This window comes from Camelus bactrianus, chromosome 2 (assembly GCF_048773025.1).
Source record: "Camelus bactrianus isolate YW-2024 breed Bactrian camel chromosome 2, ASM4877302v1, whole genome shotgun sequence".
NCBI lineage: Eukaryota > Metazoa > Chordata > Mammalia > Artiodactyla > Camelidae > Camelus > Camelus bactrianus.
Genome location: NC_133540.1, coordinates 91,170,752 through 91,198,653, shown reverse-complemented (window position 1 = coordinate 91,198,653; position 27,902 = coordinate 91,170,752). Strand labels below are relative to the sequence as shown.

The 27,902-nt window shown below is 41.2% G+C and overlaps 1 protein-coding gene across 3 annotated transcripts in view; it reads left to right on the top strand.

Moving 5' to 3' along the window:
- Positions 1–1,893: 1,893 nt before the first annotated feature.
- RASGEF1B (RasGEF domain family member 1B) overlaps positions 1,894–27,902 on the top strand; it is a 37,970-nt gene continuing 11,961 nt past the window's right edge. The window contains exons 1-10 of one of the 3 annotated variants that reach the window (XM_010974050.3): positions 1,894–2,048; positions 13,429–13,611; positions 15,304–15,426; positions 15,786–15,923; positions 21,640–21,852; positions 22,455–22,529; positions 24,063–24,158; positions 24,274–24,376; positions 25,845–25,924; positions 27,185–27,280. In XM_010974050.3, the coding sequence (XP_010972352.2) occupies positions 13,435–13,611; positions 15,304–15,426; positions 15,786–15,923; positions 21,640–21,852; positions 22,455–22,529; positions 24,063–24,158; positions 24,274–24,376; positions 25,845–25,924; positions 27,185–27,280 (1,101 nt within the window). In that variant the 5' untranslated portion in view covers positions 1,894–2,048; positions 13,429–13,434. Of the gene's footprint in view, positions 2,049–9,912; positions 10,317–13,428; positions 13,612–15,303; positions 15,427–15,785; positions 15,924–21,639; positions 21,853–22,454; positions 22,530–24,062; positions 24,159–24,273; positions 24,377–25,844; positions 25,925–27,184; positions 27,281–27,902 lie in introns of those variants that run through there. The other 2 variants (XM_010974051.3, XM_074346091.1) reach the window with 2 other exon arrangements.

Below are 27,902 nucleotides of genomic sequence, written 5' to 3'. Positions count from 1 at the left end.
GATAGATGATCAAAATCAAAACTTAGCGAGGAAACAGTGAGAAACTGAATGACATGGACTGCATGATAACATCTAGACAGGTATACTCATGTGGTACTCACATAAAACAATACCGTCATTGTTCATGAAAGGCAGATTGAAAAACTCACACTAAATACAGTGTGAAGGAAAGTGCCTTGGGGACAGTGAAAAGTGGGATCTTAGATGGGAAATGAAAGAGACTAAAATAAAAGGAAGAATGTTGGACATGGATCAGTCATGATGATTGTTCTAATTTTGTGTACCCGAGGTCCAAGAGGAGAGAAATAGAAAAATAATGTTTAGCAAAGAGCCAGCCACATAGCGGAAGCTCAATACAAGTGGTTATTTTTATTACTGGAGTGGGGTCCTACTCAGCAAGTGTTTATTTTCATTAGTTTGATTGGTACTATTGAGCTCAGCAACATTTACAGAGACAAGAGTTGAGCCAATGGAGTCAAAAGAGCAGAAAGAAACTGACAAGTAGAGAATAGAAAGAATATCTTTTCATGATAGAGAATAATTAATACATAATCATAATAGCTATTACTTATTAAGTGCTTACCATGTACTAGGCATTCGTTCATTCATCCAACCAACATGTATTCATTAAGTGCTTATTAGGTATGAGACAGTATTCTAGACATCAGAAATATGGCAGGAAAACAACAACTATAATGACAACAACATACCAAGCTCTTCTGGAGCTTATATTCTGGTGAAGGGAAGACCCGTCTGCAGAAGAGGAGGAGGGAGTATAATTAGAGAAAGAGACATGAGAGGAGGCACAGATGAAGAGAATGAGAGGAGGCACCAGCTAAGTTTAGGCAAAATGACTGTCTCCATCCCGGGGAAGGAGAGTTGGGGGGTGGGGGTGGGAGACGGAGCAGGGACAAAGAGGTTCCTCCACCGCAGTAATCCTAACTATAGCATTATAGGACAGGTATGAGCAGTGTTGTTCTACACACGGGAAAGCTGAAGCTCAGAAAACTACTTAAGGTCACAAAGCAGGCAAGAGAGTCTCCTGCTATTTGAAGGTTTCCTTCTTTCTCCGTCTCCTCCTTCCCTTGTTTAGTTGTTTCTTCCCTCCAGCCTCTTTTTATTTGTACAAGGTGAAGGATTGGGGTTTTTACCTTTTTTCAGTTATCAAGTATCCTCTGATAAGAGTATACGGTTACCATGGCAGCACAGCCTTTACTGAGGACAGATCTCCCCTCTGCCTCCAGAATCGTATTTCACAGCACAGGTTCCCTTTCTCTGTGGAACTTAGAACAGCCGCACTTTTACATTGTATTTGGGTGACCATTTGCTTAACGTTTTTCCTCTACCAGACTATAAGCTTCATGACAGGGAGCCGTCTATTTTTGCCTGGAGTGTGCCCCCAGCGTTTTACACAACACCTAGCACTCAGGTTTTCATAAATATTCGCTGAGGGAATGTTCTTGTGGTTTCTCTCAGCTCTCTTCTGAAAGTTACACGGACAGTAACCTCTAGCTCATAATTATGTTAATAGATACTGTATAACAAGTCAGGCCGGTATTTACAGGTAGCACACAGGTAAATGAACACACACAGGCATACACATGACTGCACAAACAGCCCCCGGCAGGTGCACCCAGGAGGAAGCGCACGGCGGCGGAGCGAGCCCAACCAGCGCTGGTAAACACGGCTGCGCGGCGGGCCGCCGGCCTCCGCAGCGTAGGAGGGCACCCGGGCAACCGCGCCACTGGAGTCGCCGGCCCCCAGGGACGCATGGACGGGACCCGGGCGCCGGGGGAGGTGGCAGAGTGGGCGGTAAGCTGCGCCGTGATTGGTCGTGCGGGGCGGGGCTGGCGGCGGGAGGCGGGCGCTGGGAGGAAGGGGGTGTGCGCGGCGGCTGCGGCTGTAGTTTCAGTATAAACAAGGCATCCGACTGGTTGGGCGGAATCTTTTTCCTTCTTCCCGCGCGCTTTCGCTCCCTGTCCTTTGGTTGCGTTGGTGGGCGCGCGGCAAACAGCCGGGAAGTTCGAGGACCCGGGGTCCATCTGCAGGTGGGTTGTTCTCCGGTCATCAGTTCTCCCAGGAGAAACCCGAGCCCGGCAGCGGGAACGCACGACCCTCCTGCGCGCTGTGCACTCTCCGGGGACCGGGGAGCTGGGCGCGGAGCGAGCCAAGCTCTCTGACTGCGCCCCGGCTGTCGGTGCCCCTGGAGGCGGCGGGAGAGCCAGGGCCAGCGAGCGCTGATTGGTGCAAAGCCCCCCGCAAAAGCAGGGGACCGTAGGAGTCCGCCTGCCTGGCCGCCGAGGGCGTCGGGGGTGTCCCCGGGAGCGCACCCGGTGCCAACAGGTGCGGGGCCCAGCCGCTGGGGCCAGGGCGGGGACAGGCTTGGGTTTTGGCTTGCTTCTTTCACCCTCGTCCCGCAGCCAGGCTTTCTGTTCCGAGCTCTTGGTAGTTTTTGAGGATTTGTGTGAGTTCTAGTAGCGTTCATCCTTTCTTCGTCCTCTCCTCCCTTCCTGTGCTCAGCTAGGTTGTTTCCTACTTTTTGGCTAGTTTTCGTGAGTGGGTGGGTGGGGGGAACTGTTTATTTTTGGTGTCGGAGCCTTATAATCTAAGGTCTAACTCTTGGGAAGAGACAAGGGAACAGAAGTTATGTGTTCGCCACTGACGAAGTGAAATTGTTTCATTCCTCCGTTCAGCTGGCAAACTTGGGGACACTACATGTCGTCTTGCTCTTTCCTGAGCTCAGGTGAGTCGCCTCGGGTCACCTGGCCAGGCGATGATAACGTGAACTGGGGGTACTTGGGAGCCCCCCGGGCTGCTAGCGGGAGGAAGGCGCCTCTTTCTAGGGGAACCGTGGAAACAATTTCAGTGCTGTACAAGAGAAAAGGGGCGGAACAGGGGGGCTGGAGTGTACGTGTGTCTGTCTGACTGAACGCGTACCACTGGAATATTGATTCCCATCTTACCCCACCTGATCGGCGCAATTCAGACAAGAGCAAGGAGCAATGTAGCTAAGTCCTCTGACGGTGCAGAGGGCGGCACAAGTGTAGTAAATAGCAGAAAGAGATTTCTAGAGAGCGACTTTCTCCTAAATGTAGATGTGTCCGTCTTCACCGATGAATTGAGTGGGTATGGTGTGTGTATAGATGAATATGCACACCGATTTGTGTATGTGTGTTTGGGTCGAACGCGTCTCCAAGGAGTCCTTCGTCATAAGCACCATGTGACGACGGTCAGAACTGCTGGTGTGCGTAGATCTATATTTAGCCCTGGATGATGTCTCATGGCCAAGGGAGGGTCCCTGAACCGGGTGCATAAAGGGGAAGAGTTCAGGGATCAGGGTTTTGCTCTCTTGAATGATGTCTAGTACAGTCAGACTCAGATGGGGTGAATAATTATTCTTTCCTCCCAAACAGTAGCCGGAGCCTAGCATGTGATGGCTGTGTCTTAATTTAAAACACAGACCGTCGTGATAAGCCTATGGGAAGCAAGGAGGTTACAGTTAACCAGAGTATATGCCTGATTGGAGATTTGGGAGGAAAACAAGTAGTCAGGTGAGGTTTAGAGCAAATGTAGAAATCGATTCCTCAAAGGAAGTAATAAAAAAATCTTGGCTGTTAAGATGTTCATAACAAAAAGTGGAGCAGATCATTAATGGCTGTGTTATTTTTCAGGGGACAGTGGTTGAGCCAAGGAGGACCTAGGGCACTTTTGACAGAAATCAAGGTTCACAAGCAGTGCCCTATTAATTAATTATTAGTTAATCTGCCTTTCAAGCAGATTTTCTGGCAAAGTGAAGATCAGCTACTGATTAGCAAGTTTCTTGTTGACATTCTTCCAGGACATGTTGGTCAATCCTTTGTTTTCCTAGAGGTGGCAACATTTCTGGCTACTAAGCTTTGTACTTTCCAGTGGTCTAATGAGGTGTTAAATGCTTAGAGTTTATTTCTCCCATGGTGCATTTTCAGTCTTTCTCCATTTTATATACTCCACCAGATATTTATTCTAATACGTGGGATGATACTGTCTTTTGGAATAGAAAATCATCATAAAACATTTATATTTATTATCTTTTTAAATTTAATTCATTCTTAGGCATGTATTATTAAATATTCCTAAGTATCTATTTATCATAATAATACACATTTCTTATATTACTACTGACATTACATTCTTACAGTGTTAACTACTGGCTAATAAACTACAATAGTCCAGAAAAAATCAGTTGAATAATACCTATCTAGGGAAAAAAGAAATGGTGAGAAAATTGATGAGGCGAAGCTAGGTTGACTTTGTTGGTGAGGTACCCAGTATGGCAGAGGAAGTGGTGGGATCAACTTTATCAGTCTCCAAATGTGACCTGGAAGAAGTGGACTTCAGAGGAGCATTTGGGTGACCCCAAAGAGAGTATTTGCTTGGGCGGGAGATGGGGAAATGAGGGTGTTCTCCCTTACTTAGGAGAAGAACCTAGGGTCCCTGAAGCAGGGGTTTAAAGCCTTGTTTCTGATGCTACAAATAGTAAGTGAAAAGGCCATTATAACATTTTGTGAGGTTTTAGAGAGACAAATTGGGCTGTTGAAAATCCTGAAGATTGAGGGGATTTTTGTCTTTAGTGGTTGAATTCAGGTGTTATCTCCCTTTCACTTTTCAAGAACTATAGTTGTCCATTTTGGTTTTCCAGTTAAATCTACAAAAATCAGATTTGTGCAACCCTTAATTTTCCTAAAACAAGAGATGTAGTCTAGTGCTGGGCAGATTTCTGCCTTGGGAATAGAGAAACTAGGATTCTGGCCAGTCTGGAGCCCTGACAAGTCACTTACTCCCTCACTATACTGGCAATGGCTGTGAAATTGATGAGGTGTCAAACTGGATGATTTATGTGTTAACTGGTTTATTTTGCTGTGCTATCACTGCATTCATTTGTACCCATGAAGTAATGGTCTACAGTTAGATGTTCAGCTACTTTCTGGGTGTGTGGAAATGAAGAGAGGAGAGTGATATTTCTTTTTATTCATTAAAATTATACAGAGCTTTATTATTTTCTTGAGCTGGGTTTTGCTTTTGTTTTTTTTTTCCTATGAGTGTATTTTAAAAGCTGATTATCAAGAAGGGAGTCAGGAAAAATAGTTTGATCTTTGAAGTCAGTGTTACTATTCTGTCATTTTTTAAACCAGCCTTTTGACCATTTTTCTCTTAGATTGGTGTATTTACTATTTCATTTCATAGTATGTCTGCATCTAGAAATCATTCAATTGATTCAAATTTTATTAGGAAGCCCTGGTATAAAAATTAGTTTAACACAGGGAAAGAACAAATTAGTCTTGTAAGGAAGGAAAGCACTTTATACACTGCAAGTATCCTTCAAAGAGGAAGAATAGAGGAGGCGGCTATGTGTATTTTTTCAAGAACTTGCAACCCCAAAATAAAATTATCACATTAACTATGTTCCATAATAAAATGTAAGTAGAAAATTCTACTTGCTTACTAAATGTCCTCACTAAGTATCAGGTCATTTTTCCTGCTGAGGTGAATTGGGTTTAGAAACATAAACCCTTTAGTAAAGGATGCTCCCCATTGGATATTCTATAATTTGGCTTAAGATCTGTTATGTATGAATGATTCAACTAACTATATCTGTGCTGTTCAGAATGGTAGCCAGTGCTGTTCAGTAAATAACCACATGGGGATATATGAACTTAAAGTTAATTAAATTAAAAAAAGGGCCCTAGTCACATTTTAAGTGCTCAATAGTTGCGTGTGGTGAGTGGCGGCTGTATTGAACAATGCAGAAAAGGAACATTTCCAGTATCCCCAGAAGTTCAGCACTTAATTAGATAATGATGATTTTGATTATCCAGAAGATCACTTTTATTCCTCTGGGAAAATGACAATTAATTCTCATCATAGAATGGCACCAAAGATACAGGAAATAAAACCGGCTTTGTATGTTTTCAACTGATCAGCATGAGCAATGCCACTTTCCTAAGTTCAGTAATTTACCATGATCACAAATACTGATTTCTCAAATTTCACCCCCAGAACTCTCAAGTGTCCTTCTTTTACTTTTCTAAACCAACACCTACTGTTACTGCTAGAAAGTGCCAACCTTTTCAAAGACAAGGAATATGGAGCCATCTACTGTGAAGTTCAGGTACTGCATGGAAATTGTAGATGATTAAAAACAATGCATGAAGAATGTCAGCATATTCTGTGATCAGTTCCCACCAAAAAAAAACTAGTCAAGATTTATCTCATAGAAAAGCTTTAAATGACTGTCCTGGCCCATTCTGAGTTGCCATGTACTGAATAGTTTTATGTTTTAATAAACTGCTGACAAGATATTCCCAAGACAAGAGAGGACAAATTGTAGCTTTGTTTTTCTCCCAAGGGAACCAAAGATAGTAATTATTTGAGTCAGAATCTTCTTCCTCCATCAATTAGGAATTAGTAAAGATTTTTAAGTAGCATCTAGAACAAATCAAGCAAAATGCAAGTTCATTTTTTATGTGGGAACCTGTAACAAATCAGGAAATATCCCATTTCATCACTGTAGAGAGAAACAGGACCTTCCTTCCTCAAAAATACTGGGTTTTTTCCCCCTTGACTGTAAAATCTACTAAGCATTTGGGGCTCAGTTCCAAAGAACGTCCTTATCTGGGAGTTACTTTTTGTTCACAAGCCAAAGAAGTGAGTTGATTCTGAGTTGTCCACTCTGTATTGTTTGTAATCTCAACACAATACCTCTTTTTTTCAAGGAGGTTAGCTGAGGTGTAGCATTTCTAGTTTCCAGAGATGCTGCTGGAAAGAAATGAGAAGATAATCTTCAAGATGTTTTCAAGCTGAAAATAAGCATGTTTTATAGATAGTGTCAGAAACTTGACTTTTACTTTTGCCCTGACTCAAATTCATAGTTAGATAAACACTCTCTCAGCGTACAGTCAGTCCTTGTATGCTGAGATCCCGCAGCGCCAAAAGGAGGCTAAAAGTACTTGTGATTGCAGCTGGAGTACAGCTGAAATATGTGGACTCTTTCTCGTTCCCATCTCTGGAACCTCAAATGAAAAAAGGCAGAGAGGATGCATCTCACCAAAGTGCAAAGTTCCTTTGGAATCAATATGGGAATTTGGGAACCAGTCATTCCAGGGTATTAAATTAAGCCTCTCCTCACTAAATAAACATGCTTTCAAAGTTCAATTGCGATAGGGAAGCCTTCCTCTACCTCAGTGGTTCTTTTTTTTTAAGTTGGGACACATGCCCAGCATTTGAACAGGAACTAAATGATAGTAATTAATATAAAAGCATTGAGTTTATTAAATATTTCACTGTAACACTCTATGATGAAATAGGGATTGAAAAAAAAACTTTATATTTTTTTTCCTTGGATTCCTGTCTATGCTATCTCATTTTCCTGAGTGTAAAGGAAGTGCTGACTTGACATTCTGGTAGAGATTTACAAAGCTCCTCAAACAGATGTTGAAGGATGGCTTTTGATTTACTTCCCACACCCAGGTTTTCCCGACCCTCTTTCCCAATTTGAATTGTCACCTGAAACCACCTTGGCCTGGTGCACCTGCCTCATCGTAAATAACGTTGTGCAAAAGCAGTCGCTGATTCAAACACAATCTGCTGTTTAGAAAAAGGCAGCTTTTCATCTGGTGCTTTAGTTGGTCTGAAACCATTAGGCATGCCTTTCAAATCCATTCATCCCTTAAATCACCCAGCGCTTGCTTCCTTGCTGCTGATCAATGTCACGCGGAACTTTTTCAGGGTCCTTGGAAGAACATGATATATCTTTGCGACTGAATTAGCTGCCCCTGTAAGGTATCTTGTCTGTCAACCAACTTTTCAGCTTACTGAATTGATTTTAAGAAAGAACATTCGTCTTGCATACATGGGTTGGATATATCTTTTACTTCCTCTTGGGGAATTTCCCAGAAGAACCTATAATCTGTATGCTAATTTGGGTGGCTCAGAGCTTTCTATTTGCATGGTTCATTGTTTTAAAACCAAAATCTGTTTCCCAGTGTCTCCTTACATCCTCCCTTTCCCACAGGGCTGCCTCAACTTAGGGGGAAAAAAGGCCTATTTAAATCTCTCTACCCAAACTAAAAGAAGTGTCTTTTTAATTCTCTTTAAATCCATTAGATTGGTACTACTAGGAGATACAAGTATTCCTTGATTTCTGAGCAGCCAGTCTTGAATGTGTTAGACCAAGTTTCCCTTCAGAACCATCTTGTTCTACTTCTGTGAGGATAAGGAGATAGACACTGTCTAGGTTCTGGACAGGCCAGCACATGTACAACACAGTACTTCCTAATCTGGGGTCTGAACTCCCTGAAAGTGTATGCAGACTTGTTGATATATTTCTCTGGGGGCAGTGTGTGGAGAAGTTGGTGATCTCCCTAAAAGTTCAGAGCCACTGGCCAAATAGAATATATTCTGAGTTTCCAGGAACTGACTTCCAGAGGAAACTTTGCAAGGTGAGAATTGCTTGTGAGATTAACCTGTCCTCTGCCTTATCTTATTGATAGTGATTTGAATAAAGTCAGGAGCTTTTTCAAGTGTCTCATAGAAATCTCACTTTTCCCAAAGGAGTTAACCACTTTGAAGTTTGACTTAACAGTATATTAATGCCGGTACTTTATTTAATGCAGTCACACATGCTGATTTGGGGGGAAAGTCAGCTTTTCTTTAACCAGAGTTTTGGTTAACAGGTCCCCACAGATAGGGCCCTTGGGTTGGGCAAAATTTGTGCTGAGGAAGGATGGCAGATAGTGGAGAAGTTGGTTTTGAGATTATGTTGGAAAGGGTAGAGAAAGGTAAATTGAGAGTTTCCAGAACCCAAGAGACAGAAAATAGTAATTGTGAGAGCTGTAAAGAGGTTTGCTGTAGAAAAGAAGAAATCAGAACTATGTTGAGATTAAAAAATAAGTGGAAGCTGTAGGGTAGGAGCAGCCTCTCCCTCAGTCCGTCTTCCGCTGGGGAAAGTGTTAGCAGATGATTCCTGGAATCGGTAGCACCCAGGGGTGAAAGTGTCTCTGGACCCTCATGTCCAGTACTTGGAAATTGTATGAGTTTATCTTCTTAAACAAGAACTAAGCCAATATTTAATCTTCTGAGACTCACTTTTTAATTCCAGAACTGAAGCAAATAGAACTAAAGTCCTGGACATCAAATTTGAGTAATACTGAGCCAACAGTGGTTCTCGATGTGGGTAATAGGAGGAAAGATACTTGAGAAAAAAAATCTACACTGTTTATCTTCTTAGATATTTAAAAATACACTTCACAAACAGTACTCGCTGTACTGTTCTGCTGACCTTTCACCGTGTTTATCAAGCGCATCTATTACACAAGGCAGTTGATCTTTCCAGAAAATCACTTGTTAGAGATTGTCCAGAAATTAGTTATGAAAACTGTGGTCCATGATCTTTCTTTTGATCATTTGTCTCATCAGACTTTTTTGACTGGAAATCTATGAAGCACACACAGGCAAGTATCACTGTATTTCCTTGCATCTAAGGTATCATCCATTGTAAGATGCTCTTTTATTTCATATATTGCTAAAAAAACCACTGTCAACTAAACAGATTTTCTTATCACTTGACTATTGAAGTGCATCCCAATTTCAAAGATACTAAAATATAAAGAAGTGTCTATTAGAATCCCTGAAATCTCTGTCTAGAGAGGACTAGGTTTTGATTGCAAAGGTCAGTAGTCTAAATACTTTTGTCGACAGTGTTGCTTTTTAATAAGAGTAATTAATGGCATGAATACGTCTTTGGAGCAAGGATTTATGCAGAACGTGTAAAACCTATAAATTATCCTAATAGCCTACAATTTGGGACAGACTGACAGGCTTTTCATTTTATGGCTAAACATTAGAAGTTCAAAGAAGACCATTTGCAGGATAACTTGATGTAGTGTAATAAAATTTGAGCCCAGAATCTGAAGACCTAGGTTTGAGACCCTGCCTTGTTTGTCCTTTACCCAGTGTTCACCCACAGCCGGGCTGTTCAGTTGTTCTGAACCTCAGCTTATGCAGTCAAAACACAGTGAGAATCCCTGCCAAACAAGGCAGATGGAGTATCCAGAAAGGCATCCGCAGGCAGTGAGCCTTACGCAACGGGAGTGCTGACATTCTCAGAGCCTTCCGCCCCGCGCATCTCAGTGTCTCTTAGGGGCGCATCCTCGGGGGAATCAGAGGAATGAAGGACTGTGGAAAAGAGGGACCTTTTCCAGCACCCAGGATTCCACAGTAGAAGAACGTACGACTAAGGAAGGGGGAGACAGCCTAAGGAGTTGAAAGTATATGGCAAGGTAGGAAGACAGGACCACATTTTGCACAAGTAAGGGGCTGGGGTCTCTGGGAGTGACATAAATCTCAGCAGTTGGTTGCCGCAATATACAAGTTCAACAATCAAGGGTGGTTCATGGTTAAATCAGTCAGCGATTAGCAACAGAACTTTGGGCCAATTAGAAGAGACAGAAAACGATCTGTGATAAATACTCTTCCTAAATGTAATTTTTAAGTATAATAAACTGTAACCCCAGCTAACTCATCTCCGTTTGGTGTCTGTTGCTATTGGCAGTATTTTCTTTTGGTGCCTGGTTGGAGAGGTGTTTTGTGTTTTGGGTTTTTTTTACCGTGTTGATATTTTGTACCTCCTCAAAGAAATCTTGTGACAGATTTCCAGGGAACAATACAAAAGCTTTTTGTCATTGCTCTAAAAATACTCTAACTTTGCTATGAAGAAAATTGGTGGTGGTGTTATCTTTTAGAATTATGGAAGGAGGGAGCAAAATTGGAAGTAATTTTCCAGATGACAAACATACTTGGGGTGGGGAGTAAAGTAAACGACTTTCTGATGTTTTCACAGCTGTTAAGCCCCAGATTAGGACTTCATTAAATCTGAGTTCTTGTCCACTTTATGGGAGTAAATAGTTACAAAGCACAAATGCTTGATGGCGTTTGGTGCTGATTCTTTGAAAGGGAAGCCTGAGTGACTTGTGACTATTTTGTGTGTTAGTGCTTCCTGTCAATCAACCAAAGGCAGCAGGAGTACACTATTCTAGGGAGCTCCACTGGGCTCACCTGGTGCTATAGCCAAATGGCTATGTGATCCTTGCCTTGTCACTTCCCTCACCTCCTAGGTCTCAGGGTCTCAGTTTGCACATCGATGTGCAGAGTGCAGTGGACCCGACTACCATGATGCTTCGGGCTTGGCTTCTCCCATAGACTGTTTTGCAGTCACCGCTAATCCCTCAGGACACATTCCGCCCCCCAGTACAGCCTTTCAGTCCTTCCCGCTCATCCTTGCCTCTGGGCAGCCACTTCTGATTGATTGCAGTTAGAAAGTGAAATGCAATCTATTTTCCATCTTGAACCAGATTATTTCTTTTAACATTTTCTGATTTTTCTGAAATTCCCAAACTTGGCCAATCATCTCCTCAAAGCACTTTATTGGGATAGTTTCAGGAGCAATAAAGAAGTGGAGAAATCAAGGAAAATTCATAGTTCTTGGCAGAAAAAAAAAAACAAACCAAAACTCGAAAGAGCATGACAGAGTGAGTTCTACTTGTCGTCCTGGATACCAGGGATGCTGTGTGGTTTTAACCATCTAAACCTTTTTAAGCCAGAGAACCACATCCAGACAGAAGGTTCCTTCCAGGCCATCAGAAGTGGCTTTTAGTTGTTTCTCATCTCAGGTCCCGAGTCTCAGTTTTGAGCATCTCAGGGGAACGGTACATGGCCTCCTGTTTCTCTTCCCACCAAGGACAACACATTTATGGAGATTGTACTGCACGTGCATCATACTCAGAGAAAACTGGCAATTGGAAGAGGGTGGAAACATAACTTTGTCCGTTGCCTTATAAAATATTAACATTGAGTTATTTATTTCACCGTAATTTCTACGTGTGAGGTCTTACCAAGTGCGGGGCATGTGTGTTAACGTTTACATCCCGTAGCTCCTGATCCTTAGGCTGTGATCATGTCCTGCCCAAGTGAGAGGGATGGCAATGATGGCTCTGGTAGTGACATGTCTCCCCAGACAAAGTGAGTCTCCATCCTCTCTGTCTTCCCAACTGTGGCTATTTTTTCATGGATCATTTTACAAACTCCCTTAGCATGATTTTGTGGATGGGATAGAGCAGAAAATGCTGAAGCTTCTTTCCTGTTTCTCTTTCTTGGTGTTCCTTTCCCTAAAGGCCATTTTCATCTGCCAGGCTGGCCCTATAGTGGACGTTGTTTTTTCCAACACCCCACCCCTGGCCACCCCCTGCCCTGGCACACACACATATAGTGACAATGCTGTGACCCCTGTTAGCTGGAGCTGGAACAGATGCGCTAGGAGTAATGCGTGTGTCTCTCAGACTCCACCCCCCTCCCCCATTCGGGTGCAAGTATCTTTCAGCATCTCGAAAAGAAGGATCAGCCCAGGTTGTGTCCTCCTGCAGCCTCCATGCACCCCATCCCTGTCAGTCCTGGAGACCTGGATTTGGGCTTCCCCTCATTGTTTGCCTCTGAAACCCTCAGTCTCGTCAGCTCCTGAAAGCCTCCATTGTCCAGACAGGCTGCCAGAAACCGGGAGTCTGTTTTCTGGCCGGGAGCTCTGTCCCTAGGAATCCAAGTAATAATTTAATAGCGCCTGGCCCCCACTGAGCGCCCTCTCACAAGGGCTTTGTGAGCTGCAGAGCGCACAGATGGAGAGGACGGCACAGTGCTCTTGTTCCCCAGATCAGGTGCTTTCTTGGCCCGTGTGTTTACTGAGAACCGAGGCTTTATAGAGCCCTCCAACCCCAAAAGAATTTGACACAAGGGGTGAATCAGTAGTATCTGATCTTCCAGTGAAAGCTGGAAAGTCAGCATTAAATCTCTTGGTATGTACATACATCTGTAAACACACACACACACACACAGACTATGTCCTTTAATTTGAGGCCTCTTTTATCATTTCATTTTTTCATCTTCTGTTTTGGTTTTCTCCTCCTATGCCCCAGTGCTAGTTCTCTATTTCTTAAGTGTTGTGTTACTCTTCCCAACCAACTCTGAAGGCGTACGCCTTTCCACCTTAGGATAGTGCTTGACTCAGTGTGATAAAGCAGATTGAAGCTGAGTTCCCCTCCACAAGCGAATGTGAAGGAGTGATATCTGCACATGGCAGCCAGAGACTTGAATCTAGGGGCAGATTGGATCTTTTGATCCAGGTATTTTATGGTATTTGATTGGATGAGATTAGTACTCAAAAATATGCTATTCAGAGAGCAGTTTGCTTCTTGCTGGGTTCTGATATTGTCTCAGCACTTAACCTGTTTCTAAAATTGCCTGTTTCATTACTTTGGAAGCCTAATGCCTGTTAAAGTTTACTTTTCTTTTGGACTGCATATTACTGACACTATGTTTTTTTTTTTCTTTTTAAATTCATTTTAGGAAAGCATGCCTCAGACTCCTCCCTTTTCAGCAATGTTTGACAGCAGTGGCTACAACAGAAACCTCTATCAGTCTGCAGAGGACAGCTGTGGAGGGTTGTGTTACCATGACAACAACCTCCTCTCCGGATCCCTGGAAGCTCTCATCCAGCACTTAGTACCCAACGTGGATTACTATCCGGATGTAGGTATCCACGTGCCTCTGAAACACATCCTTGGTGTCCAGTAGAGATTCCAACAGAGTAGACAGGGACCCTAGATACTACGGAGTTATGTCTAGGCTTCTCAGGATTTCCTAATGAAATATTGCATCTTGATTATTGAGTGCTTTGAGATCAGATTGAGCTTGGATGTGATATATCTGCGTATTAGTTTTTTGTTTTTAAGGGTTGATATCACATTGTAGGCCGTCAGATACCATCTCAGTGAAGTTTCTGTAAGGTTTGATTCATACATACACCTTGGTCCTTAAATAGAAACACTGGAGAACATTGGATGCTGCTTGAATGTTTAGTCCCTTTTTTGTTTCCAAGACTATCACTGTGCTGAGAAAAGGGAAGTTACACAGGGAAACTTCATAAAAAGAGAGCAGAAACAATATTCAAGATGCAATTCTTTATTGATTGGACATCAGACAACATTGCTTGCTTATGTTTTGTTTTACTTTGATAACCAACATTTGTATAGATAATATTTTCTAATTTAGGAAATTCATTTACATTTTCTCAGCCTTTATAGCAATTCCAAGAGACTGGAAAGGAGAAAATTGGAATTTGAAATGTTGCGTAATTTACACATGATCTCACTCCCAGCATCAGCCATCAAAGCCAGGTGTTTTATTTCTGGGGCAAGTGATAGTTTTATCCCCTTTCCTTGTGCTGCAGCTGCCCTAGTTACTCAAAAGCTGGTTGTTGATAAAGATTTCATGAAAATAGCCAGACACAAGATACACACGTTTTTATAAATGTAATAATGACCTTGGTGTGGAAAGGATCGTTTGTGCTTGACTCTGTAGCTCACCATAGTGTTTCTTACTGAGTTATCTCTCTGTATGTGATTTGTTACATAGCGTTTTCAAATATGTTGCCACACAGGGAAAACTTGTAATCAAAAGTAAAAGGCATCCCTTGTTCAGCCCTGTAAGTGTTTATGAGCTACAGAAGGCGCCGAAGGGGGAGAAAACCCCGTGGAATTTTTCTTTTTATTGGGGAGTCTGAAACTATTATAACAAATAAGCACTACTTCATTACTGGCTTCTTGGGAGACAATGTGGTTAAAGAAAAGTATATAGTGTGTTATTGTGTTTTATCAAATTGCTTAGCCTTTGAGCAAGTCAGTAGATTATTTGAAAGCCAGTCTTTGAACATTCTGACACAAGCACACAAATGCTCCAGTGTGTTATAATGGACACACTGGAGAATTCTTGAGTTGGTGTGGGTTGAGTGTTCTTTTGTTTTTTTGTTTTTTTGGCTTCCACTGGGTTACCATAATATTTGGACACAGAAAGAGATTCTGTACGGGTGGTGTATTTAAGTTAGATTTATCTCCTCAGGCTGAACTTCATTCTTTTTTACTAGACCAAGTTATGTGTCCTGGTATCCTGGCTCCCAGAGGATAGACGTAAAAATGTGCTGTGAATAATTCAGTAGTGAAACTTACCCTGTACCTCTGTTATTTTTAGTATAGCTCAAGGGGAATGATACATCTGAAGGTAAAGGAAAACTCCGTCTCGGGTTGTTTTACTACTAGTAAGCATCACTTTTGAAACAGCGTTTTAACTTTAAGAGAGCTTAATGAAACAAGATGTAAAATTTATAGGAAAGATACTAGTTTCAGAGAGAGTGAAACAATGACTTTTTGTTTTCTTTTGCCACAGAGAACGTACATATTTACCTTCCTACTCAGTTCTCGGTTATTTATGCATCCATATGAGCTAATGGCCAAAGTTTGCCACTTATGTGTTGAGCACCAGAGACTAAGTGATCCTAATGGTGATAAGGTAATGGTGTGTTTTGAACTTTACAGTTTTTTTCTGTTAGGTTTGGTAACTTTTTGGCTTAGATTTTGTGAAGTTGGTTTCCTCCACTAACCATAGCTTATCCCCAGGCTGAGGTCCAGGAATGGTATCCCGGCTATGCAAAGGGAACTGGGGATGGTGTAAAGAACACAATATAAATCTAGTGCCACGGAAGATCCCTAGGTCCTGCCTTCAGTTGGTAGCAATTGGCATTGACTTGGGGGAGGGGGACTAGAGCTTCTTTAACCCCAAAGACTTTGCACTGGAAATTTATCAATGGCGCTGTTTGCAGTTATTTATTTGAGAGCTATTGCTGAATTATATTTGCTTTTTCTTCCTAGAACCAGATGAGAAAAATTGCACCCAAGATTCTTCAACTCCTGACAGAATGGACAGAAACATTTCCTTATGATTTTCGGGATGAAAGAATGATGAGAAACTTAAAAGATCTGGCTCACCGAATAGCCAGTGGCGAGGAGGTTGGTAACCTGAATTGAGTACAACCACTCGGATTTCCAGGCAGGGTCTTGGTGGGAAGTGGTACTAAATTCTGCATCAGAATCTCCACTGTGTCTTTTCTGTTTTGCCTTTGGGCAAGTCCTCTTCATAGCATATTGGTCTGCTTCGTGTGTCAAAGGCAGATGATGATGGAATCCCACTTCAAAGGGATGTGATCTTGAGTTCTATGTGATTAATTTGGGGGTGTGGTCATGTCAATTCATGCACAGGATTCATGTTGCAAGTGTGTTTTCATTTTATTTTACTTATCCCTTTCTTCCTTCCAGGAAGGTTTGACCCAAGTTAGATAATAAATATCACACCAGTAGATGTAAACACTAGTACATGTAAAAAAACATTTATATATTAACAGGTAATAAGTAATAGATTAATAAATCAGAAATAGTTTATTCCATGGAAGAGAGAAAACAAATATGCTAATATTGAGAACCAGCACAGTAGGACAAGATTGCTGTGATTTGACTGTAAGCTCCAGATAAAAGGGAAATACAATTGGTTATATAATTTTCACTGTCAGAAAAGAAAAAAGGGTGGGGAGGGTATAGCTCAAGTGGTAGAGCGCATGCTTAGCATGCATGAGGTCATGGGTTCAATCCCCAATACTGCCATTAAAATAAAAATGATTAAAATAAATAAACCTAATCACCCCCCCCGAAAAAGCACACTAATTCTTCATGGCATTAATTAAATGAAATTTTAAAAAGCTTTCTGACAAGGACTTTGTGAATAGGATCATGAAAAAGTGCTCTGTATAGTGTTTATAACAAATGTTCCTTGATAAAACAAAACAAAACAAAACTGAAGCCATAAGATTAAAGTATAAATTAGCAAAGCTAATTCTTTGGGAGTGGAGAAGACAAAGAAAAAAGGTTCCAAGTCTTGTGGCCAGAAGTCGATTCAAGGCTCGCAGCTAGACTAGGAGGAGATGGAAAGTAAGGCTGTTAGATAATCTTTCATAAATATCTCTTCTCTCACTTGAGCCTTTGATAAGCACTAACCAGCTCTGACAAATTCAAAGCTCTCCTCTTTGAAGCAGGCCTGGAGGGCTGGTGTGCTGTGCTGAGGCTTGTTGGGCAGGGATGTCTTTGTAGTTTCTGTGTTGCTGGCGAGCTCCTGGGAACACGTTTCTGAGGCACAGACATAACATGTTCACGTAGAAAAAGATAAAGCACTTGGCAGTGGCAGTGATGTCTTGTTTCATTGTCTTAAAATACATTTTGCATTATGAACGACCCTCCTGGAGAAATCATTCTTTCAGAGCTGGGCTATAAAGATCATGTAACAAGACATTCTGCCTATTTTGTCTGCTTCTCATGAGTCCATTTTAATAGACTTTCTCTGACTTAAAAAAAAATCATACTAAAATTATACAAGATTAGTACTTGAAAAATCTGCACTTGCGTCCTTTTACAGTTCCCCTATGACATTACATTGAACGCTGGTGCTCCAGGCAGCCGTTGCTTCTTTAAGGCTGAATGAGTGGTCCCGAGTCCTTTTGCAAGTTACAACTGTTCTAATCGTTTTGCTAGTTTGCGCATAACAGGTTCTACCAGGTAGGAATTGGTAGGTCCTTCACTCACAAAGGCAAAAGTTAAGCATCATAGTCTTGTAAGTAAATTTTATCTTCACAGGGTGAGCTGTTGGTTTGCTTGGCAGGGTGTGCGCTGGCTTAGTGACCTAAGTTTATGAAAAGCTGCTCAAAAGATTAGTGGCATCATAAGGACTTTTTCTCGTGTGAAGGTTGAGCCGTGTCTCAGTCATTGTTTCATTTCAGTTAAGAAACATTTAGGTACAATTAATTACAACTTAACTTGGTATGGCAGTTAACTGACCTCCCCTCTATTGCCTTTTTAAAAGGTAGAAATAGTGACTTGGTTCTTCCCCAGAGGAGCACCTTAAGAATCTTTTTCAGATAAAATGCCAAATGGATGGCTTTTTGTTCCTGTCATGGGAGCCCATGAGGGGGTCATTTCTACCTGTGTTGACCAGATTGCATCTGATCCTTTTAACAGGATCAAGCTACTCAGGAATTGGGTGGAACCAGGCCAGGGCACCAGACAGCCTTGTGCCTCGGCTTCTTATCAGCCCTCCTGTGTTAATAACAAATCCTTGATAAACCTTGAGGTTTTCAGATGGTTTTGAGTGTGGAAAGAGATGAGAAGATGAGCCAGGTCTAACCAAGAAGCTGGTTCACCTGAGGCTTGAGTGGAGAGTTGTCACCTGCCTTGATCAGCTTGGGTTTCCCAGTGAGATGTTCCTTCAGCTACTTATATCCAGTATTTGGAGTTGGGTCCACACTTGGCTGATTGATCTGAGTGCTTTGGTGAGTCTCCTAAATTCCCTGCCCCTTCTTCATTTCTTAAATCATAGAGGTAACTTCCCTGTAGTAATGCCCCTTTCAGTTCTAAACTTTTGTGATGGATGCTTTTTCCCTCAGTTCTTGCTTCTATCACGTGCTTAAGTGTCTGTCCTCAGAGAGACCTTCCCTCACCACCCCAGCCACGATCATTGCCCACCCCTATTATTGGCCGTCACCACTGTTACCTTCATAGCCCTCTGTGATTAGTCATTGCTTGCTTTCTTTATGGCTTGTTTTCCCCACTAGACTCCCTGCTGTGCCTCTTTTGTTCACGCAGCATCCTTAGCTCCTAGCCCAGTGCCTGGCATTTAATAGGCACTTAGGTGTATTTGAATGAATGAATGAACGAATGAGTGAACAAACTAATCAGTTAGGAAATAGGAAAAAAAAATTTTCCTCTACTGAAAAAATTATCTCCCTCCGTGGGAAGGAGTGTGAGCTTGGGTTGGGACTTGTTGCTTCTTGCCTGGGACTTTAGGGATTTTTTTTTTTGGCAGTCAGTGGATCCAGGTGTGCCCTGTGTATAATTGAGATGGGTTCTGAATTTGGTAGGACAGTTCCACCTAATATGGCTTAACATGTTTCCCCTCTAGGGATTTGCCCAAAATGAAGTGGTTTATTAGGACTTGCCTGCAAGAAAGCTGAAATGAAACTAATGATTGAATTACATGACAAATGACTGTAGTGGGTAGAATGCAATTTTCTCTTCCTTAAAGGACTGATCTTTATTCTATCTTTATTTGCCAGGTAATTACTGTCACTGGCATTTGAAGTTATTAAAAAGAATAAGTACTTATTTAGCAATATATGATTCGGTAAGGAAGCATGCCTAGTAACACGGAGCTTGGTTTCTCAAATGGGACCAAATGGTAGCAGCAAACGTTTAAAAGGTCACATGCCTGCATCTTCCTACTGTCTCTCTCAGACTCACACACACACACGCACACACACATACACACAGAGACTAGTACTTCGTTATTTGAATAGCTTTTCCCCTATACCCTATTATATACATTATATACATATGTTATGTACATATTACACACATTATATACATTTCCCCCTTATATTTTGCTGCTTTTTGCTCACTAGCTGAATCCTCCACTGTACATTCCTCTACTTCTTCCCTAAAAAAGCATTTTTTAAAGTGTAGAATAAGAATCTTCCACCAGATGTGCTACTAGAGCATTGGTTCTCAAAATTTGCTGCATGTCAGAATCACCTGGGAGCATTTATTAATGACATTTGGAACAGAAGACCAAAGAAACCATTTTAAGTTCCTAGATTTTTTTTGATGTAACCCAAGATTATGAAAGTAGAAGAAGCAAGGGAGATAAGGATGAGGGCTTTATTTTATTTTATTAAAATTTTGTTTTATTTTTATCGTGGTAAAATTGACATTTAACATTATGTTAGTTTTAGGTATACAACATGATGATTCAATACTTGTGTATACTGCAAAATGATCACCACAGTAAGTCTAGTTAACATCTGTCACCTTACATAGTTACAAATCTTTTTCTTGTGATAATTTTTAAGATCTACTCTCTTAGCAACTTTGAAATATACAACACAGTATCGTTAACCATAGGCGCCATGCTGTATATGACATCCCTTGGACTTACTTTATAACTGGAAGTTTCTACCTTTTGACCCTCCTCACCCATTCTGCCCACTCCCTACCCCCAGCAAGGGATTTAAATAGCCCTCAATTTGGCCTTAACTGCTTCGGATTCCAAAGAAAGAGGCATTTTCTTTGAGTGACAGGCAGATTACTAAATAGATAGCATCTTCTAAACTGATAACCTTAATGCTGTGTGGAAGATAGGTTCTTTGAAGGCTCATTTTTTTAAACACTTAGGTATTTCATTAGTGATTTTAGGGTGGTCTGTGAAGACAGAGAAGAAAAAAGGTCATCTAATAGACCAGTTTAAAGAACTCAGAGGAATATACACCAGACAAGTAGAGGAAAGGAAAGAAGGCTGTGTGTGCTTTCTTTGCCTTGACTATGTGAGAATTAATCATTTCCAGATGTGTTTATAATTTTCCTTGGCTTAAGTATGCTGTTCATTTAAAGTTTTGAAATACGCTCTGGTAAACCAAATTACTTCTGTTAAAAAAAAAAAAAGATGGTTCTTATACTTTTAGGTCAGATACCATTTATTTTTCAGATAATTAATCTCAGAAAATGAGATTGTGGTGCCTTTTGAAAAGGAGCTGATTAGTCAGTGAAGCATGAACATAGGGCTTTCGATATCTGTAAATTCATTGGGACTGTCCTTTGGAGCTATTAACTTAGGGACCACGTTAGCATTGAATTAGCCTGTGTGCCTTTCTCTGATACGGATATCATAACTTACCTAGAAGGCAGTAATGGTGTATTTCTGTCAGGTAGCCGTCTGTGCCCTTAGACTGATGAGATTGGGAATGACACGTGAAGAAATCATGAAGGTGACCCTTAAAAAAAAGTATTAGGAAAAGGATGCTCTGACTTGAGATCAATGCATTTTAATCTACCAAAAGAAAACCAGTACATTTTTGTGCCAGCCCAGAGAACATTAGTTATATGTGGTTCTCTTTTTTTTTTTTTATTTTGTTTTTATTGAAGTGTAGTTGATTTACAGTGTTGTGTTAGTTTCTGGTGTACAGCACAGTGATTCAGTTATACACATATATATATATATTCTTTTTCATATTCTTTTCATTACAAACTGTTCAATATAATTCCCTGTGCTATACATTAGGACCTTGTTTATCTATTTTATATATAGTAATTTGTGTCTGCTAATCCCAAATTCCTAATTTAACCCTCCCCCACCCTTCCCCCTTTAGTAACCATAATTTTGTTTTCTATGTCTGTAAGTCTGTTTGTGTTTTGTAAATAAGTTCATTCATGTCATTCTTTTAGATTCCACATATAAGTGATAGCATATGATATTTGTCTTTCTCTGTCTGGCTTACTTCACTTAGTATGATCATCTCTACGTCCATATATGTGGTTATTATAGTGGATTTCCTCAGTTGCTCATCTAAAATGTCGTGGTAGTGTTTTCATGACCCAACTTTTATTGTACTCTCAAGAGCAGCTCGAGAAAAGAACATTTTGTTCTTAGAGATCTGAAAAGACACCGTATGTGTATGTGTCTCTTTTAAACCGTTAGCTCACTTAGAGGTAAGCTGAATCCTGTAACTCCCTCATTTTACCTGGTGGTTCTCCACCATCAAGGTAAAATCATTTAAGTCCAGGGCCTGAGCTCGCACAGTGGTGAGAACATTCAAGTAGAGCGAGGAGGTAATCCTTTTCTACTCCCTGGCAGACATATAGGAAGAATGTCCAGCAGATGCTCCAGTGTCTAATCCGCAAGCTCGCTGCGCTCAGCCAGTACGAGGAGGTCCTGGCGAAGATCAGCTCCACGTCGACAGATCGGCTCACCGTTCTCAAGACCAAGCCCCAGTCCATACAGAGGGACATCATTACGGTCTGCAGTGACCCTTACACGCTGGCCCAGCAGCTGACTCACATAGAGCTGGTGAGGCCTTGTCATCCTTGTCCTTTATAACCCAGGCTCGGTTTGCTTTGGCAACCAGACATGTGTTCGTCAGCAGTCATGTCAGGGGAGAGGTTAGAATAACCCAGATGGGAAATAATCTATTTCAAATAGCTGGAATGTTTTGTTTATAGACATTTGAATATGAGTTTTTCTGATATTCTGGGAATTCACTTTAAAATAAATACTAAGCAAGTCTGAGGAGCAGCATTTCTTGACCTTCCTCGTCTTCCCCCTCTAATTAATTTTTCCACAACTCACTCAGCCTTTTACTGTCTAGTGTAACATTGACTCAAGCAGAAAACTGCCCCTGCTCAGACCTTGAAGATGATGACAATATTGAGGATTAAAGGCTCATTTTACAAGCTGCATAAAAAAATGAGGGTAGTTTGGGGGGGGTGGTATAGCTCAGTAGTAGAGTACATGCTTAGCATGCATGGGTTCAATCCCCAGTACTTCCAGTAAAACAAAACAAAACAAAACAAAAAATAATGAAGGTAGTGTCAAAGGTCAATAGACAGAAAGGAAAGCCCATTTCTTCTCGTTGTCTTTAATATTGTTGACCTGCTGTGTTTGTGTTTCAGGAGAGGCTCAATTATATTGGCCCAGAAGAATTTGTTCAGGCATTTGTGCAGAAGGACCCTTTGGACAATGACAAGGTAATTGGTCAGGGCTGAAGTTGGAAATGGAATTCTTTAGTCTATGGTTGTGGTATAATAGGCAGAAATTGGGACAATTTTGTTTCAGTTTTTAAAATCAGAAAGTTTTTTTGAGGGCTGGGGGAGGATATAGCTCAGTGATAGAACCCATGCTCAGGTTGCACGAGGTCCTAGGTTCAATCCCCAGAACCTCAGATTAATCAGTCAATCTAACTACCCCCCTCCCCCGCAAAAAAGCAAAAACAAAGTTTTTTTTTCATTAGCCATGTCTGATTCATTGCCTTTTCTGAGCCTGATCTCCAAGTGCCTTGAAAGTATTCTTACCCTATCACCCACTCTTAGCCTCTTCTACCTCCTTATTGGGAAATTTAATAAGCAAGTAGATGCAGGCATTTGTGGTGATGAAGGTAGGAGATAAAAGCATAATGGTTTTAGCAGATTAAGTCAGGAATAAATACGAGAGGATGCTCTGCTCGTGAGTCAGCCGCAGCAGGGCAGTGAAGACCGGACGCACACCCGGCCAAGGAAGGGTCTTTCCTGCTTTGCCTCCCGTCCTGACGTGAAAGCCTCATGGCAGGTCGTTGCCTGAGTGAAGCCCGTATGTAGAGGAACTAACTCTAGGCGTGGACTGTGAAATCAGTGTACGCACATAAGAAGTTTTTCCCCCAGTGATCTCCAGAAGCATTTCAAATTTTTAGGCAGAGACTGCATCACCCATTAATGAAAGCTCCCCTTTGGGAGTAGGAGCAACAGCTGTTTTCCGGCCTTAGAATAGGTTCCCTCAGCACAGGAAGCAAAGATTAGGTTTTGCAATAGAAGGCTAGTGGACTTTTTTGTTTGTTTCTTTTGGAAGGAAGGCAAGAGGGCTGTAATTAACCTGTTCAAGCTTGGCCTTGAACTCGGCGATGAGCTTCATTACTTTTTGTTTTTGAACATTGTGTCACTCACCCCACTAAAGACCAGGATGGTGTAGGCTTCCATTTATCTACCTTGGAAGAGATTTCGTTTCTTGCTACACAATGTTCTAAAATTTTGTCCTAGACTTAATTTTAAGAGAAAATTTCCTAGTCAGTCCACTGCACTCTGAGTTTTTACTTGCAATTGTGCTGGTAGCAGTTGGTACTTACGTCCCATTAATTGGGCAGGCTTGTTTTAGAATGCAGCCCAAACACCCCCCACCCTTAGTTTTTTTTTGTTTGTTTGTTTTTTGTTTTTTTTTGAATTGTGCTTCTGAGGACAGTTCCCACCCAGAGTAACTTCGTTTCCTGGGACAGAAGAGCATTGTCATGGATGCAGCAGAATCTGTTTCTAGACCCAGGGGTTTCACTGGGCTATACTGAGAGGTTTGCATATTTCTGTAAGGAGAGTCAAGAATGTTAGTGGTTCTCTCTCTCTCCCCACCTACCCTCTTCTCATCCTAAAAAGCCTTCCTGATCGGTAAACTGAGAATAACGGCCCATATCTGTCAGAAATGAGAGCCTGATACACTCTTTTTTCCCTCCAACTCATCTGCTCACTGTACTTTCTCTACAGAGTTGCTACAGTGAACGGAAGAAAACACGTAACTTAGAGGCTTACGTGGAATGGTTTAATCGCCTCAGCTACTTGGTTGCTACAGAAATTTGCATGGTGAGAAAATGAATATTTTTCCTCTTCTAGCTCTCTCTGTATTATTTTTTTCATGCTTTAACATGTTGGGCCTACATGTTAGATCGCTGACCTCTTTTTTTCTTTTTCTACGCAGCCTGTTAAGAAGAAGCACCGAGCAAGGATGATTGAGTATTTCATTGACGTGGCTCGGGAGTGTTTTAACATCGGCAACTTTAATTCCTTGATGGCAATAATCTGTGAGTGTTTTTCCGAAAGATCTGAGTTCTTTATTTTTATAGGTCTTGTGAAATGTATCCATTGAAAATTTGCCAATAGTATGGTTTTGTTAATGAAAACTGTACTCTTCAATCCAGAATTGTTTCAGAACGTTCAGAATGCTTTAACTATCCAAATTGGTACAAGGACGTATAATCTTTTCTCAATGTATAAGAATTCATGGGATACATTTAGTCAGTTTATCCTCATCTGAATGTTTATCTGTAAAAGTTTCAAGTGAGATACTTGTCTAAATGGTGGGTTTCAGAAAGTGTTTGGGCAGCTTGTGTAATTAAGCATTATAGAAGCATCTGATCTGAGACTAAATTAAATGATTCCATCAGCAAGACAAGAGGGCGGCCGTAGAAACTGGAACATTTTCTGACTACCCATGTTCCTAGCAGTTACCCTCCACAGACCTTTTTACCCTAGTATGTAAACTTTGCTCCTCTCTAGACCATGGGGATTTTAATGCCAGTGACCGTTCATTCTATAAACATAGGGCATGGGATGACATTGCACCTTGGTTTTCCCTATTTAAACCTGTTGTCTTGCCACAATTACTGATAATGACTTGTTCATTTAAAAATATCCTAATTTATATGACAAATGATATACAGCTATCCTACACATTATAGGTACCCAGTAAATACTGGAAGATTTACCTGATTCTTGAGAGTCAGGGCCAGTTTGAAGCCAGAGAATCCACCAAATTTAATTCAATTATTTTGATCCTTATAAATTCCCCTCTGTCACCAATTCTTTTTTCCGTTTTTTAAAACTGTTATTTCCCCTTGGTCTCTCCCATAAAAATACTGGCCAAGCTTCAGCTCTTCTGGCTTACTGCATGAAAATAGTGAACAGAAAGGTCATATAAACTAGGGACCTGGAGAGGTAGGTCCACAGTCTAGGTAATAGAAGATTACTTGATTTCTCTCTTATACTGTTAAGAAAATGTCAAGACAAGCCATCACAGGAGAGAGTACTAGTAGTACATCTAGCTGAAAAAGAACGTGCTCAGAATCTATAAAGGCCCCTACAGAGCAGTAATAAATAGACAAATAACTCAATGAAAAAAAGGGCAAGATACTCAGACACTTCACAAAAGAAGATTTCCTATGGATAGTAAGTAGATGAAAAGATGCACCACATCAGAGAAATACAAATCAAAATTAAGATCACAGTGAAATACCATTTCACCCTGGAGTGACTGAAATTAGGAAGACTGATGGAGCCAAACATGGGTGAGGAAGTAGGCCAAGTGGAACTCTCAGACCTGGGTGCGGGTATAAAATGGGACTGCTACTTTGGAAAATTGTTCAGCTGTTTTTTTTATAAAGTTAATTTCCTTATACTCAGTAATGAATACTTTTTCAGAATGTCCGTTAGAATGGCCTCTCTTATTTCTCTCTTTCCACTTGCTTGTTCTCCTCCGTTTCCAACTGGAAGCTGGCATGAACATGAGCCCAGTCTCTCGACTGAAAAAAACTTGGGCTAAAGTGAAGACGGCCAAGTTTGACGTCCTCGAGGTATGTGAAGCTGGTGTTCTGCTGTCGAGTAACATTTTGCACCTGGAAGGTGGAATTCTTATGTGGTCTTGTCCCTTGATCAGATGGTGCCACAGAGAAGAAGGCCCATCTCTCCTTACAGACCCAGGGAAAAGAAGGAGGCAGAATTGGAGGAAGGGAGAATGAGTCAGGTGGTCAACTCGCACTTTCATAGAGAGGTGTCCACTTTGGGGTGAATTGACTAAAGAAATGGTCACCTGTCAATCACATGACATCACATGCCAGGATGGAATTTGGGTCCTGAATTGGGGCCTGCTAGCTTCATTTGTTTACATTATTCCCTGGGAGGAGCTCCTCATCCCTATAGAAATATTCACTCACCATCCTTTCAACAAATTTAGCTAACCTGTGAAAAAGCCCTGTGCATATAATTATGAGGGAATAAGAATTGTGCAGAAAGCGAAGAACTATACTGAATATCTTATAATAACCTATAATGAAAAATAATAGGAAAAGGGGTATATATATGTATTCCTGAGTCATTATGCTGTACACCAGAAATTAACACAACATTGTAAACCAACTGCACTTCAATAAAGCAAAAAGAAAAACAAACAAATAAAATGGAACCAAAGGATATGAAATGGAGATTCTTCAAAAAAAAATTGTGCATAAAGGCATTTGTGTTTGAACATATCATGTCAAGACGTTCATGTTATGTGTTGGTGCTTTGAATCTACTATCTTTGGAGATAAAATTAAGAAAGTGTTCTTTCCTAAGCTTTCCTCTAAATTGGGAATTGTCATTGGATATATTACATTCTGCTTTATTGATATTTTCTAATACATTTCTTTTCCTTTTTGGAAGATAGTATGCTTTAATTATTGGTGAATGATTTGTTACCAAATGCAGAGAACAAGTCCACTACAAAGTGTTGGATCACCATACAGTGACTAACCTTCAACTGACCCATTAACCTTCAGATGAAACCAGGAAATGGTTTCTTATGCTGGTTTTTGACTCTTTGTTATCCATTTTAAGTCTAATCTCAACAGTTAACCTGGAAAGAATTTGGCCTAGATTTAACATTATCAAAGCTGACATCAGCTTATATAAATAAACCAAACCTCATGAAAGAAAACATTTGTGTTCTAATGTGTTTCATGCCTATGTGTGTGGGGGGGGAATAAATCCTGTTCCTAATGAGTTCTCCAACTTAGTTTGAATTTTTGCTGCAGATGAGAAGTGCCTGGTTAATACTGCCCTCTCCTTTGTCCGCAGCATCAGATGGACCCTTCCAGCAATTTTTACAATTACCGAACGGCTCTTCGTGGGGCGGCACAAAGGTCTTTAACTGCTCACAGCAGCAGAGAGAAGGTATGTGTTTAAAGGGGTTTTGTTCATGGTGGAGTTACCGTGTGCTGCACTGAATTGCAACTTGAACTGCTTCTCTGAGATGCTTTTACCTGTTTAGGTCTAAGAAAGAAAGTTGGCCTACTGTAGACATTTTTATCACTTGCCACAGAGGGAAGGGAGAGCACTGAAGGAAAGGTAGACTGAGGAAAGGGAAAGGGAACTTGGTGGAGAGCTTTGCAAATGTTATTATTGCATTGTTTAAATGATTGTTTTGTAATGTGTCATAGCTGTGTTTCAAGCAGTGAATTAAGTCATACGTTAAGATGACTAATAGCATCAGAGAGTAATTTGATTTAACGGAAAACAGACATTTGAGCTCTGCACAAGGTAGCTGACTTAATGTAACCTTTTCTCTTAAAAGAATCAGCTTACCTCCCAAGGTTAAGTCATTTATTTTCAGAAAGTAGGTTACTTGCTGCGGCATTAGGCCTGCTGTTGCTAATTGGCTATGTGGGAGGCAGAAAAGGCACAGGGATAATGTCTGAGAAATGAATGATCCTTACTCTGCCTGCCCTGCCCTTAAACAATTTAACGCTGTCCGCTGTCCCGGATCTCCCATCCTCCTGACTTGGAGGAGCCTCTC